General features: G+C 53.7%; 7 protein-coding genes and 1 non-coding gene across 8 annotated transcripts; 3 read left to right on the forward strand and 5 right to left on the reverse strand.

The window, feature by feature from the left end:
* Positions 1-180: 180 nt before the first annotated feature.
* Positions 181-1356, reverse strand: HMPREF1541_01136 (uncharacterized protein; the record flags this gene model as incomplete). The annotated part of the gene is made up of 1 exon (XM_008713437.1): positions 181-1356. The coding sequence occupies one exon, from the start codon at positions 1354-1356 to the stop codon at positions 181-183; it is 1176 nt and encodes a 391-aa protein (XP_008711659.1).
* Positions 1357-2062: 706 nt separating this feature from the next.
* Positions 2063-3253, forward strand: HMPREF1541_01137 (uncharacterized protein; the record flags this gene model as incomplete). The annotated part of the gene is made up of 1 exon (XM_008713438.1): positions 2063-3253. The coding sequence occupies one exon, from the start codon at positions 2063-2065 to the stop codon at positions 3251-3253; it is 1191 nt and encodes a 396-aa protein (XP_008711660.1).
* Positions 3254-3424: 171 nt separating this feature from the next.
* Positions 3425-3799, reverse strand: HMPREF1541_01138 (uncharacterized protein; the record flags this gene model as incomplete). The annotated part of the gene is made up of 1 exon (XM_008713439.1): positions 3425-3799. One exon carries the CDS (start codon positions 3797-3799, stop codon positions 3425-3427), a length of 375 nt encoding a protein of 124 aa, XP_008711661.1.
* Positions 3800-4682: 883 nt separating this feature from the next.
* On the reverse strand, positions 4683-4797 carry HMPREF1541_01139. The gene has a single exon (XR_573429.1). It is a non-coding gene; the product is annotated as a 5S ribosomal RNA (ribosomal RNA).
* A 92-nt stretch (positions 4798-4889) lies between these two features.
* HMPREF1541_01140 (uncharacterized protein) lies at positions 4890-5519 on the reverse strand (the record flags this gene model as incomplete). The annotated part of the gene is made up of 1 exon (XM_008713440.1): positions 4890-5519. One exon carries the CDS (start codon positions 5517-5519, stop codon positions 4890-4892), a length of 630 nt encoding a protein of 209 aa, XP_008711662.1.
* Positions 5520-6605: 1086 nt separating this feature from the next.
* Positions 6606-7175, forward strand: HMPREF1541_01141 (uncharacterized protein; the record flags this gene model as incomplete). Its single annotated transcript, XM_008713441.1, has 1 exon — positions 6606-7175. The coding sequence occupies one exon, from the start codon at positions 6606-6608 to the stop codon at positions 7173-7175; it is 570 nt and encodes a 189-aa protein (XP_008711663.1).
* Positions 7176-7664: 489 nt separating this feature from the next.
* On the reverse strand, positions 7665-9608 carry HMPREF1541_01142 (uncharacterized protein; the record flags this gene model as incomplete). The annotated part of the gene is made up of 3 exons (XM_008713442.1): positions 7665-8714; positions 8763-9445; positions 9500-9608. 3 exons carry the CDS (start codon positions 9606-9608, stop codon positions 7665-7667), a joined length of 1842 nt encoding a protein of 613 aa, XP_008711664.1.
* A 1844-nt stretch (positions 9609-11452) lies between these two features.
* On the forward strand, positions 11453-12326 carry HMPREF1541_01143 (uncharacterized protein; the record flags this gene model as incomplete). The annotated part of the gene is made up of 3 exons (XM_008713443.1): positions 11453-11856; positions 11906-12002; positions 12084-12326. 3 exons carry the CDS (start codon positions 11453-11455, stop codon positions 12324-12326), a joined length of 744 nt encoding a protein of 247 aa, XP_008711665.1.
* Positions 12327-12391: the final 65 nt, after the last annotated feature.

Below are 12391 nucleotides of genomic sequence, written 5' to 3' on the forward strand. Positions count from 1 at the left end.
CATCGTCCAGATGGTGAAATCTGTAATTATATGGCATCACATGCTGCGTACAATCTGGAGCTATACAACTGTCCGTCGAAGTCGCCGAGGCTCCCCTGGCGGTGACTGCAGTTTTCAGGACAATCTTGCCGTGAGCGGAACGTGCCATATGGCTATACAGCCTTCGTGGTGTTCGCGTCATCATGGCGGAGGCGTCAGATCGAGACCCTCGACCGTGAGCTTGAAAGCGTCGAGTCTACCGTAATGGCCAGTCGCATCAAAGTCGAAGCGGCCTCTTTCGCAGTCGTCAAAATCGATATTGGCATAGAGCAACTCCTCTTCTTTGTTCCAGACGGGCCCGGTCACAGTCTGGCCCATCGGCGAGACGATGCAGGACCCTCCCGATGATGCAAACTCGCTAGCACCGTCGCTCTGGACGGCCTCGCCTTCTTCTTTGATCTCCCCTTTCGGTCTCCAGGCAATCTCATGGTTTTCATCGGTCTTGGTCGTCACAGATGACCTTCTCCTATGACTGGTGGGTCCATGCGAAGGTCCATGCGATGATCCATTAAGCACAGCCTCCTCGGAGCTAGCTTGTTGCTTGCCGGTAATCCATGCTGGCAGATTCCGCGACTTGATACATTGATTGGCGGACAGGACCCAACATCTCTGTTCGCAGGCGATAGTCTTCATCAGTGGCTCCCACGTGGCTCTTGGGTCGGCTGTAGGCGCGAGCCATAGATTGACGCCTTGAGCGTACAGTGCGTACCTCAGCAAAGGCATATAGTTCTCCCAGCAAATAGCAGTGCCCATGACGACCTTGACACCCTTGATGGTGGCACTCACGGCTTTGAGGCTGCTTGGCTGGCCCTGAGCCCAGACTAGACGCTCTGATCCCGTCGGCTGTACCTTGCGTCTTTTGCTGACGATGCCTTTAGCAGGGTCCACGTAGACTGCTGTGCAATACAAGCTGCCACCAGCTTTCTCCACCATCCCTACCACCAGGAAAACTCCAGTCTCTCTTGCCACATCTTCCAGACACTCCCTTGTTCCATCTCCACGTCGACCAGTCTCTTCGTTCACATCAAGCTCCCTCTTCAACCAAGCATCTTCTTCTCCTCGAGCTGTATCGCCCAGGTCGATGCAGCTCTTGAAGTAGTTTACAAATTGATTCCTCCCCTCGTCGGTTCGCGCACCGATGGCTGCGCCGAAATTGCATGTCCGAGGGTAACCACCAAGAAAAGCCTCGGGAAAGAGCAATATCGAGATGCCTTTAGCGGCTGCGCTTCTTGTGTGCTTGCGGAGGAGGTCCAGGGTATCTGCCGTGGTCTGCTGGGTATGGACCTGGGCGATGCCCACAGTCAGCTTGGAAGGCATTGGACTTCTGGAGGGCGCACAATGAGGTTGCAGGAGTCGGAGTGTGAGCTCACTTCTAGCGACAATTTGGCCGCGGTCTCCAAAGCTCAGCAACTGTCAGCTTCAGTCGTAATTCGCCTTCTCCAAATCAGTTGACCGCGGGACAGCGTCGTTGTCCGCCCACCCCTCATCACCCAGCTACGCTCTCCCGCCGACTGTCTCCCCCCGCTCCGCGCCCTCTTCCGATTGGGCGGTGTCATTGCCGAGAGGGGACTCCGTGTGAGGCAGGCACTGGCTAAGACCATTGCCGCTTCCTCAACCCATCCAACGTCGTTGGCCTCATCTCTTCTCTGGACGTCTGTGCAATGTTTCTGTCGTTTTGATAGATCAATAGACGAGACGAGCAAAATTCTGGGTCTTGCGTGCTACCTTCTGATCCAAGCATTGGCCATTGACGGGCCGTGCAGGAAGGGGATATCCGTGTTCCACTCAGATCGGATCGGGCACTTGATCCAAAAGAACAACTCGTTCAGAGGCAAAGTCTTCTCGGAACTGCCACGCGCCTGCCCGAAATCCGACAGCATACATTCAGAGCGTTATCAGGCGTTAGATGCCTAATTCTTGACCGCAACAACAGTTGACCAACGCCAGTATCGCCTCAGCCTTGCCAGCAGTCTTAGCAAAGTTCACGGGTATTCGCTGATTATTGGATCCCATAAGACTCAACATGACCGAGTCCCACAATTTCATTGTTGGCACATTCAACACCCCTCACCTATATACACTATCCTTTGTGGCACCATCCACTCTCTCAATTGTCGCAAAGCATCCAGCAGTGGGCTCACATTCTTGGCTCCACCTGAACGAATCCAAGACAAATCTCTATGCGACTGCCTGGACTGAGCCTCCCTCGGTCGTTGCATACACCATCTCGGATGCAGCCGGGAGGTCCGTCAAGCAGATCTCTCTTGCCCCGACTGCCACCAGGTCAGGATATGTGACCGCCACATCCACAGCCCTGTACTCTGCTGGTGGCCCCTCCGGCGAGGTCTTTTCGCTCGACTCAGAGACTGGCGAGATCATCAGCCCATTAGACCACATCAACGGCCACGCAAATGGGGTCAACGGCACCAAATCCGCTATCCTTCCACTACAGAAACTGAACTTCCTTGATGGCCAAGAAGGAAACACGGCAAACGGCGTTTTGGACTTTGGTGGGCTCAGACACGGCGCTCATAGCGCTGATCTCTCGCCGGACAACAAGGCACTTTACGTTGCGGACATCGGGCGGAACTGTATCTGGACATATGCCGTGTCAGAGGATGGATCACTCACACTAGGCGAGAAGCACATCTCTCCGCGCAAGGATGACGGACCTCGACACGTCTGGCCACATCCAACTGGGAAGCACGTGTATTGTCTGCAGGAGCACACCTCGATTGTTGATGTCTTTGAAACATCGCAAGGTGGTACGATCCTAAAGCACGTCCAAGGTGTCAAGATCATACCCGCAGAGATGTCTCCCAAGCTTTTCTGGGCCGATGAGGTGCGTACATCGTTTTCGAGCGGCAGTCAACCAAAGTACATGTACGCTTCGACCCGTGGCTTGGAGGCTGAAACGAAGGGCTACCTGGCGGTGTTCGCGCTGACAGAGGAGGGGTTAGTAGATGAGAAGCAGGGGGACAAAGGTCTGCTGGATATGTGGCAGACGCCAACGAGCGGTGGGTGGGCAAACGCTGTTCAACCTGGACCCACAGTAGATGGCATGGAGTATCTGGCATTGACCGACAGTGAAGAGGGCCTTGTGATGGTGTGCAGCTGGGATGGGCAGACCATCCGGGAATGCGCACGAGTGAAGCTGCAAGGCGGCACAGAGGGCAAGGTGGAGGGCGCAGCGACTGCTGTTTGGCTGTCTTGAGCATATATATTCCTTACATTTTGGACATGTTGCACGAAAGAATCGCCATGCGGGTTTGGTGGATGGTTTAAAGACTTAACATGGACCCGACCTGGAAGCTTTTCATCGGGTGTAGCTCGTAGATTTGCCTGATGAGTATAAATAGGCGCACATCAAGCTCTCGTCGTGCCGCTACCTCACGATGTCCTCGTTGCCTTTACCCGCAGACTTCCTGGCAAATAGTCCACTCGCCTTCCTCCACAACTTGCTCACACCAGTTTCCCCTGTCAGATATACGTTTCCCCTAGTGTCAGTCTCGAAGCCTGGCAATTGAGCCTGCTGCTGCGCTTGACGTCTCTCGCTGCTGTCTGCTGTTTGGATCTCCTGCCGCTCTTCTGTAACGTGATTTCCCGACTTAGGAGTGCCATCAGTGTCTGCGCCCGCCTCCGAGGTGACGTCCCGCTGGCCCCGCGCCGCCTCATAGATGGCCGCGTTGCGTGAGGTGGCGTCGCGCTGCGCCGGCGAGGTCTTGAACGAAGAGTTTTGGTAGTGGTTATAGGATTGCATTGCGGATTCGGGATTCCAGTTGTAGGAATGTGGTACTTGCCGCGAGTCGATATTAGTAACTGATGTATTGATGGACGTGGCGGCTTATCCTTGCTCTGAACTAAGCACGGAGCCAAAATCCGATCCTGAGAAACGAGGTCCTTGGTGCTGTCGAGTCAAATATGGTCCCGGGGGAAGATGCTTGGCGGTGAGGACCCAGGCTGTGCCTCTCCAGGTTGAGATGCCCTCATTCACGAAGTGGCTTATAAGAGCGGCCTGCGGAGGCTTTTACATCATGGGAAGTCCTCTCATTGGACTGTTGAGTCAGGCTGACTGCTGGGTCCCAAACCCTTAAAGTCTGTCTGACGTCTCCTGGTCTGTCTGAATTGAGTAATTCTTGCGGAAACTGCCGTGATGGTGGACCTGGGGGCTTTGGATAGTGACCACACCGGCGTTCATACAGCTCCAAGTATATATATACCTCTTCCCTGCAATAGCGATTCAGCTGGGGAAAGGGGCAAACAATCGGTCAGGCATGATCCGAGACTACTCTTGTTTCGACTTCGCTACCGCCCGGCTATAACATCGGAAGGCACACGTACCCGTATCCTCCAGTGATTTACAACCCGGAGGGTTCATCATGCTTTCTGATACCCTGACATTAGGAGTAAAGGATAAGGCAGAGATTCAACAACGTCGACCAGGGCTAAAAATGTGGATGCAGCCCTCAAGAAGAGCTGTTAAGCTCGCCCAGTTGGACAGCATCTCCAGCCGGCTCAATGTCAACCTGCGTGTTGGGCGAAAACAAAGTGTTTCACGGAACTGATCACGAGTAGACAAAAAACGGTGAAACCTCTTCCAGAGTACAGAGGAATCTGGTTGTATAAGGTCGCAAAAAGCCAAAAACAATCGACAACCAGGATTCGCTGATGGTCACCCACTCAACTACTAACTGATCGGCCTGTGGTTTAAGTTGCCTGAGCGGACGGGAAGGCCTGTTCTACACAGCCTGTGGCCGATTGCGAGGGAAATTCTTCTTACACTTGTTTTTATACACTCTATAGTCTCAGTTCTGCGAACCTCCACCTCTCTCATCAGTGCTTTGCGATTACTATGATGCTTTCTTTAGTCGGACTATATAGGCCTTTGCCGCAGCTCCTCGTCTATAATCCTCCAATTCAGCGCCTAACAGCTGCGCCTCTCCACCCGACACGAGCTGATGGACCTCGTTGTCAAAACCCTGCTCCTTCCATACCGTTTCTCGGACGGTGGCAATGATGATACCTCCCTTTTTGGTGATTCTGACGAATTCTGTCAGCACCTCAGGACCGACATGGCCTTGCGTCAACGTTCCCACACACGTCACAACATCGTAAGTCTCATCGGATATCGGGATTGCCTTGGACAGGTCTGTAACCTCTAGCGAGCGGTACACGCCCGTCGCTCGAGCAACTTGAAGCATGCCTGGACTGAGGTCGATACCATCGATTAATGCAGCACCAAGTTTTGCAAGGTGCGCGCCGACAAGGCCTGTCCCGCAACCAGCATCCAGTATGGATATGTTACTGCCGATTGTCTTGGTGTTGAGAGTTGTCAGCACGGCTTGCGCTGCCAGTGCCGGAGCGACATAGTCCTGCGACTCGTCGGCCATGTCCTGGTCGTAAGTCTTGGCCCAGTCGTTATAGAGCTGCTTGACATTCTCGTCGGCATCTATGGCCGTAGCTCGGCTGATGAACGACATGCTGGATCTCTCACAGACCAGAAGATTGATAACAGTGTAGACTAGGAGTGGATTTAGGAGAGGAGGTACGGTATATGCAACCAGTCTCCGACAAATACTCCAATCCCCGCTTCAGCGGCCGCTTCCACGAGAAACACTCAACACAGTTCTCCGCTTCCATAAGGTACGACTCACGATCTGTGGGTGCAACTTTATGCCTGGGCTTGCATCGTTCTAGGTATGTCGGAGTTGAGCAAACATCGTCTCCAATGCTAACTCTGATGCAGCACAGTTGATATAAATGTGAGACACCTCCCCAAGACCCTTAGCCTGCCTTCGACCAGTTCTGTAACGTTCAGCGCGATCACTGGAAAGCTGGTAGCATTGGGGTGCACATCAACTAGAAATTGTTGCATACGTATGAAGACCTATTTCTCGCAGCATGCGGCCGATCGGTACGAATAATATACCAATCCACCAGATCTAGGACTGCCGCTCCAATATGTCCAAAGCTACGCGCAGACTTCGATTTTCCCCCGTTGCGGTACGTGTGCCTACAGTCGACATTCAGCCTACCGCCTATGCGAGAGACGCGGGGATGCGCTTAAGCTTTCCACCACTTGGTCGGGGCGGAAGGGGAGGTATTCGATTTCTCCTACCATACCAGCACAAGTGATAACGTCAATCACCCATACACAGAGCGCCACTTGTTTCGAGCACGCACCCCTGTATGATTCAAACTATCAAGACTACATCTCTTGACGTAAGTTACAGCAAATGTACAGTGGACTGATCGAAAACACCACCTCTCACGCCACCCAGGCGGCGAGCTCCGTGTGCTTCTCAGCCTCACGAAATGTCCCGCAGCCTCTTACAATCCCCGATACATTTTCGTCGTGAGCAGTCATGCTACATATCGCATGACAGCCTGAGTCACCGTTCGAGAATTTTGCGATTGCAATGCCTCAGGCTTGTCTCGCCTATTCATGGTCGGCATATATATGCCCTCGTGGCAGTATACCACACCACGTACCTCACCAAACAACAAATCATCTAACAAGCACCACTCCAAGCAATTAAACCCACCTCCAACACAATCATATTGGCATGGCCAACAAACAGCAAGAACTCCCTCTCTTCGCCGTCGACAACACTGCGGACGTCGAGCCCTACCTCTTCCTCAACCATCCCATGGCCTTTGTGCCTCTCACCTGCGACGCCAAGGACGAGCACCACTCCGCTCCGCCCTCGCCCACAGCAGAACCCAAGTCGATTCTCAAACCCCAAACACATCTCCAACCTCAACACGTCTCCTTCGCCGCCGCACCACACCTCCCCACTGAAGCTCACGCACCACTCATGGAGCGCAAGCACTCCACCGCCTCCGACGTCTCCGACACGTTCATGGCTCCTCCCAAGCCTGCTACCGACTTCGAAACCTGCTCGGAAGGCTTCCTCGGAGGCGGCGCCCTCCGACACGTAACTGGCAGCCACCACCTCCGCGATCTCGCGGAGCTGGCAGAGCTAGACCAGCAGGCCAAGGCGCGAAGGCAGTCGAACCAGAAGGCGGTGCGGAAGCCAAAGGAAACTACTACTGGATGGAACGTGATGAGCTGGTGGCCCGAGCCACTCGACGACCGCATGGAGAGAGAATGGAGCGAGGAATTTTACGATTGAGAGAAAGAGGAGGACGGCGGATGGCTAAGTTTCGGACGAGTCACGACTGATGATCATCATGGACCTGTAACAACACCGATGCGAAAAGGTTGGCGTTTGTGGGAACGGAAAGAGGACCAGGCTCCAGAAAATCGAGAATGTTGGGAGATGCCAACTTCCAGAGCCAGAGCCAACATGAGGAGGTAATGATTTGGTAGATGTGGCCCCGCCACCTTGCGCTGGCCCTGGCATTCTCCCGTCAGCCACGGCTCGTAGCAAGTGCACGGTAACGGGGCCAAACTATACCAGAGACAACCCAACGGGGTAAAGCCATTATGTGTTATTACTTTGAATGGTTCACCTCATTTCAGACCAAAATACCCATGCTTCCCTGACCGAGTCTATCAACTTTTCACCATCCATGCACACCTGTTGCCAAGATTTCAAGTATAGCACCTCAACCTTAAGCTATGCAAGTCGACACTGTTGGTCTAGTAAACATGGATGCGCCTACTCCTTGTCCGCCACCTCATCCACCATGCTCCGGAATACACGTTGTCGCTCGCACATCTCCAGGAATACTTTGTACTTGACGTCCAACAGCGCCTTCACGCCTTTAGTTCCCGTAGGCTTAACCATCTTTCCGGGCTTGCTCATCCGGTCCATAATGCTCCACAAATCTTCGGTCTTGCCGGTATTGTCTGCCGATGCAGCCTTTGCACCCAGCATGGCCGCTCCATGGCATACTGCCGCATGCACATAGCGTGGAATGAGCACGGGCATGTCGCAGGCAGTGGCGATGAGGGACATGAGGATGTCATTTTGGCATTGCGAGCCAGACATGAAAATAGAGTTGATGTTATGTCCTGCTTTATTCATCGTGGTGACAATCTGCAGAGTCTGCAAAGCGATGAATTCCATAGTGCCGTAGTAATAAAGTGCCAGGCCATCGAGACTCTTGTCGCTTGAGAGACCAACAACGGAGCCGGACATCGTGGGGTCGGCGATTGGCGAGCGGTTGCCAAAGAGGTCACCGTACAGAAAGAAGTGCTTTCCGAGATGGGCGATACTGCGGTCGCCTCGAGCGGCTTTCATGTCGCGAAGATGTTCGTTCAGGAAGTCATAGATATTGGTATTGTATGATTCGGCACCGGACATGGCAGTGTGGTAGGCCGGATGGGTTTCAAGAACGTGCTTGAGGAGTTCGCCTGTGGCTGATTGGCCACCCTCGGCCATCCAAAAGTTGGGAATAATGGAATCGCGATAAGGGCCCCAGACGCCGGGCACGAAGACAGGTTCAGGCGACATGACGAGGTGACAGGTAGAGGTACCTGCAACTGCTGCGAGGCGGCTGAAGGCCTGAGACTGGTCGTTCCTGGGTACTTCAGTGTCTAGGTGGTCTTCGGTAGCAGTAATCTTGGCGCCGACCGTACCGATCCAGCCAGCATAGGCATCGATCACGCCGCTGCCAACAGCGATGCCTGCTGGTAAACCAAGTTCGGCTGCGGCTTTCTCGCAAAGATGGCCGGCCAGCTCGCCTGCGGACAAGTACTCGCCGTTCTAGAGCATGTTAGTGTGCTGACGAAAGTGAGGATGGGAAGGCTGTACTACTCCATTGACTCCGCCCATACGCTTGAAGTTGTCTTCAGCTAGGTCCTCGAGTCCGATCTCTTTGAGGAAATCTTCCTGCCAACCCTTGACAGAGCCGTCGACGCCGACGGGAACGTAGCCCTGCTTGCACACAACAGAGCAGAAACTGCGCTTTTCGTTGCCAGTAGCCAAATGCTCCAGAGCATCTGTCAAGTCGTAGAATTTGCAGCGATCGAACAATTCCTTGGGCATGTTGTTCTTGAGCCAGAGCACTTTTGGTATTTCCATCTCTATGCTCATGGTGCCACCAACGTAGCGAAGAAGATTATGTTTGGTAGCGTTGATCTTCTTTGTCTCCTCAACGGGTCTGTGGTCGAGCCACAACACAACGTTGTGGTCGTTTCCAGACTCGGTAAAGGTAGGACCAGTTACAGACACAGGCTCGTCGGTATCGTGAGTGAAAACGGCGAGCGAGCAGGTGGCATCAAAACCAATACCTTTGATGGTACTGGTGTCGATGTTGTGCTGGGCTACTGCACGCTTCACAGAGTCGCAGATGCACCGCCAGATATCGGTTGTGGACTGTTCGTAGTAACCAGTTTGAGGTTGCCAAAGCCCAATATTTTCCGATGCCAGGCCAACAATGTCACCAATTTCGTTGATGATGCAGGCTCTGGCACTGCCAGTTCCAACGTCAATTCCTGAGCAAGATTGTCAGACTTGTTGCTGCTCGATCTCGTTCGGGGCTGGCTCACCAATGTAGTGGGCTTGCGTAGGGTTAATGGTGTTTCGTGGGTCCATGCCGCTGTTCTTGCGGGATGGGACTTGGAGGCCGCTGGGCCCAGTCCGGAACGGTACAGCCATGGTCGGTGATGGAATACAAAGGGGGCAGATATGGAAGTGTGTAAGAAAACGCTGGCAGGAAAATGTTCAAGTCTGGGGTTTGGCGGGCAGACGACACAGATTCTGAGCTTCGTCACAAATTTGTTGACGATATGCAGGGACCAATGCTACGAAGGAAAGCGCGACCGAAGCAGTCCCACCAAGCAGAGATCACAACCCACGCCCAGCACGAGGCTCCATATATCAGACAGGTCTGCTGCGCGACGTGGAACGCGGTTTTCTGCAAAAGTTGTGGCATACCCCTCCAATGACGCAGCCGTGGGGGAGCTGGCCGAGTCGGGGGTTAGGGACTGTTTCCCCGATCAGTGCAAAAGGCGGGTAAGCTGCTGAGCAAGCTGCGGTCGAGGCCTCAACATCTTCGTTATAACATCCTAAGCTGCATTAACGACAATCACGAGTGGCTGATGTGTCAAAAACACGAAAATGCATGCATTTTCGCATGGCCAAAGAAACACACAAATGTCGGGTCAGACCCTGGACAGCTTCGCATACCCGCAGCTCGCCTCTCCTGCAGCAACTCTGTCGCAGCCTGCACGTTGGTGCTATCTTTGGATGAGCTGTGAACAAAGCACATGTTTCGAATCGAAGGGCATGGTGTTCTAATCAGCAGCTCGGATTGGTCGCATCGCTGGCAAAGCAGGTTCCTGGATGAAAATGAATATCCTGTCAGTCGACCTTCATTTATTGGGATAATGGTTTGTAAAAACGGCATGTCTCATGCTCTAATTGGCAAACCAATGTCTGTCTGACCACCAAGCACGATATTTCTGTTTAGAATGACACTCTTTTCGCTGTCGCAAGCCTGGCTCCAGTCGATTTAACCTCTTTGAGCTTCCCCGCATCTGGCGGATATGCTGGACAGTGGCAGCAGTGGTCTGCCTCCCTTCAAGGACTCATGATTCTTAGTTCGTCGTTATAGAGCAGCTGTTTCCTATCATCACCAACATTGCATCGGTTGTCCAGCGACGCTCAAAAATGGTACGTTTTCCCTTGCGGCCCACTGCCAGCTATCGGGCCTACGCCTCGTCTTGTGGGGTTTCATCTATACTCGTCAACACCACTACACCCAGCCCAGCCCCTTTGAAGCCGTCACCGCTTCAGATTGCGCTTCAAGTATCTCTTTCAGCTCGGAGAGCGTTCGGAGAGGGCATATGACTCTTCGTCTGTCGACTTCCCAAACCTGCCACGCCTATAACGCCGTTCTGCCCTTTCTGCCCTTCATGCTACCGCCATGACGTAGTTCCAGACTGACCGATACTGCCAGGCGTACACTCCGACCGGCGCGACCTTGCACGTTCACGAGCCGTTAGCCTCTCATCTATTTGGTGCGAATACCTCTTCAATGTCAACTGTGTCCTGCAGCGGTCACAGTCGCACCATTCCCGTCGATCCGGGCACTGCTAATAGCTGGTCAACATAGATGTGGGCATCTTCAAGGACACCCTACTCCCAACACTAGGTGAATATTTATGAGGACCATGATAGTCAGCTCTGACTGTTGAAGGGTACTCTTCGGCACTCGCTGTCCTCAATTATGGCTTGGGCAGATCCACAAATGCGCTGGTAACCAAGGATGTTTGTATGTGCAACGGGACCTGCGCGCGAAGTGTGTAGTTGGGTATTGACTCCTGGACAGTTCGACCAGCATATCACATCTTCAATCTCTGGTGGAGCGCTGTCTTTCGGCGAGTCTGGCACATGGGACTTCCCGTAAGCACTCCGAGCCAACTGCTGTGGTGGCTGGCTGCAGTTCCCATTTCCGACCAGAATCTGACCCTCCCGCATAGGTCGGACAAGTTCTTGGGATGCAATCCCGTCCCGAGCGCCTCCTTCTGGGCGGAGTCACCCTTTGGGCCGGCTACCGCGTCGCAAGCGCAGAGTATTCGTGGTACCAGCGTGCTGGGTCCTCGACCGACGACCCCAAGTACTCCACCGTGAAGCAAGAAGAAGGTTTCTGGAACAAAGCCCTTTTCACTTACTACCTGCCGGAAGCCGTCGTTGCCACCATCGTCGCTCTCCCATTCACCGCACCCTTCCGCCACCAAGGCGCTGTCATGAGCGGCTACCACCCCATCCTGCAGAGCACGGCTGTCGGCATCTACACCGCTGGTTTCGCCCTCGAGGTGCTCGCGGATTACCAGAACAAGGGGCAAAGCCAGTCTACAAGCACCGATAAAGATAGCATCTGGAGTGTTTTGACAAACCCAAAGTATGCTTGCTTGAAACCTTACCACGAAAATCGCTAAACGACCACACAGGAATCTTGCCTCCACCGCTGTCCTCTCCTCGTTCCCTCTGCTGCTCTACTCCTCCGACATGCTCGCGCCAATTGAGCTTCTGGGTCCCCTCACCTACGTAAGTCTCACTTGAAACGCTCACTTCCACCCGCTTCTTTTCTTTCCTCGCTCTTGGGTTTCCCATTAAACCTCTCCGCAGTACCTTTTCCACCGCTACACCTACTCCTCCACGACGCCCGAGTCCGACGTGGAAGCCGCCAAATCTGCCGCCAAGGACGTCAAGGAGGGCCGGGTCGATTACAAGGCCGAGGCGGAGGATGCGAAGGACGAAGCCGCAAAGATCATCCAGAATAAGAGCTTCCTCTCCGTCTTGGCCGTTGGCACGCTTGTGGGTATCCTGGAGGGATTCACACACGGGAGCGCTTTGCGATTCGGCGAATAAACACTGAATCGAAGGGGGACATATGCCGGTGGGCGGAGTCGTGAAGAGACGGAAATCCGGTGCAG

This window comes from Cyphellophora europaea (assembly GCF_000365145.1).
Source record: "Cyphellophora europaea CBS 101466 unplaced genomic scaffold supercont1.1, whole genome shotgun sequence".
Lineage (NCBI taxonomy): Eukaryota > Fungi > Ascomycota > Eurotiomycetes > Chaetothyriales > Cyphellophoraceae > Cyphellophora > Cyphellophora europaea.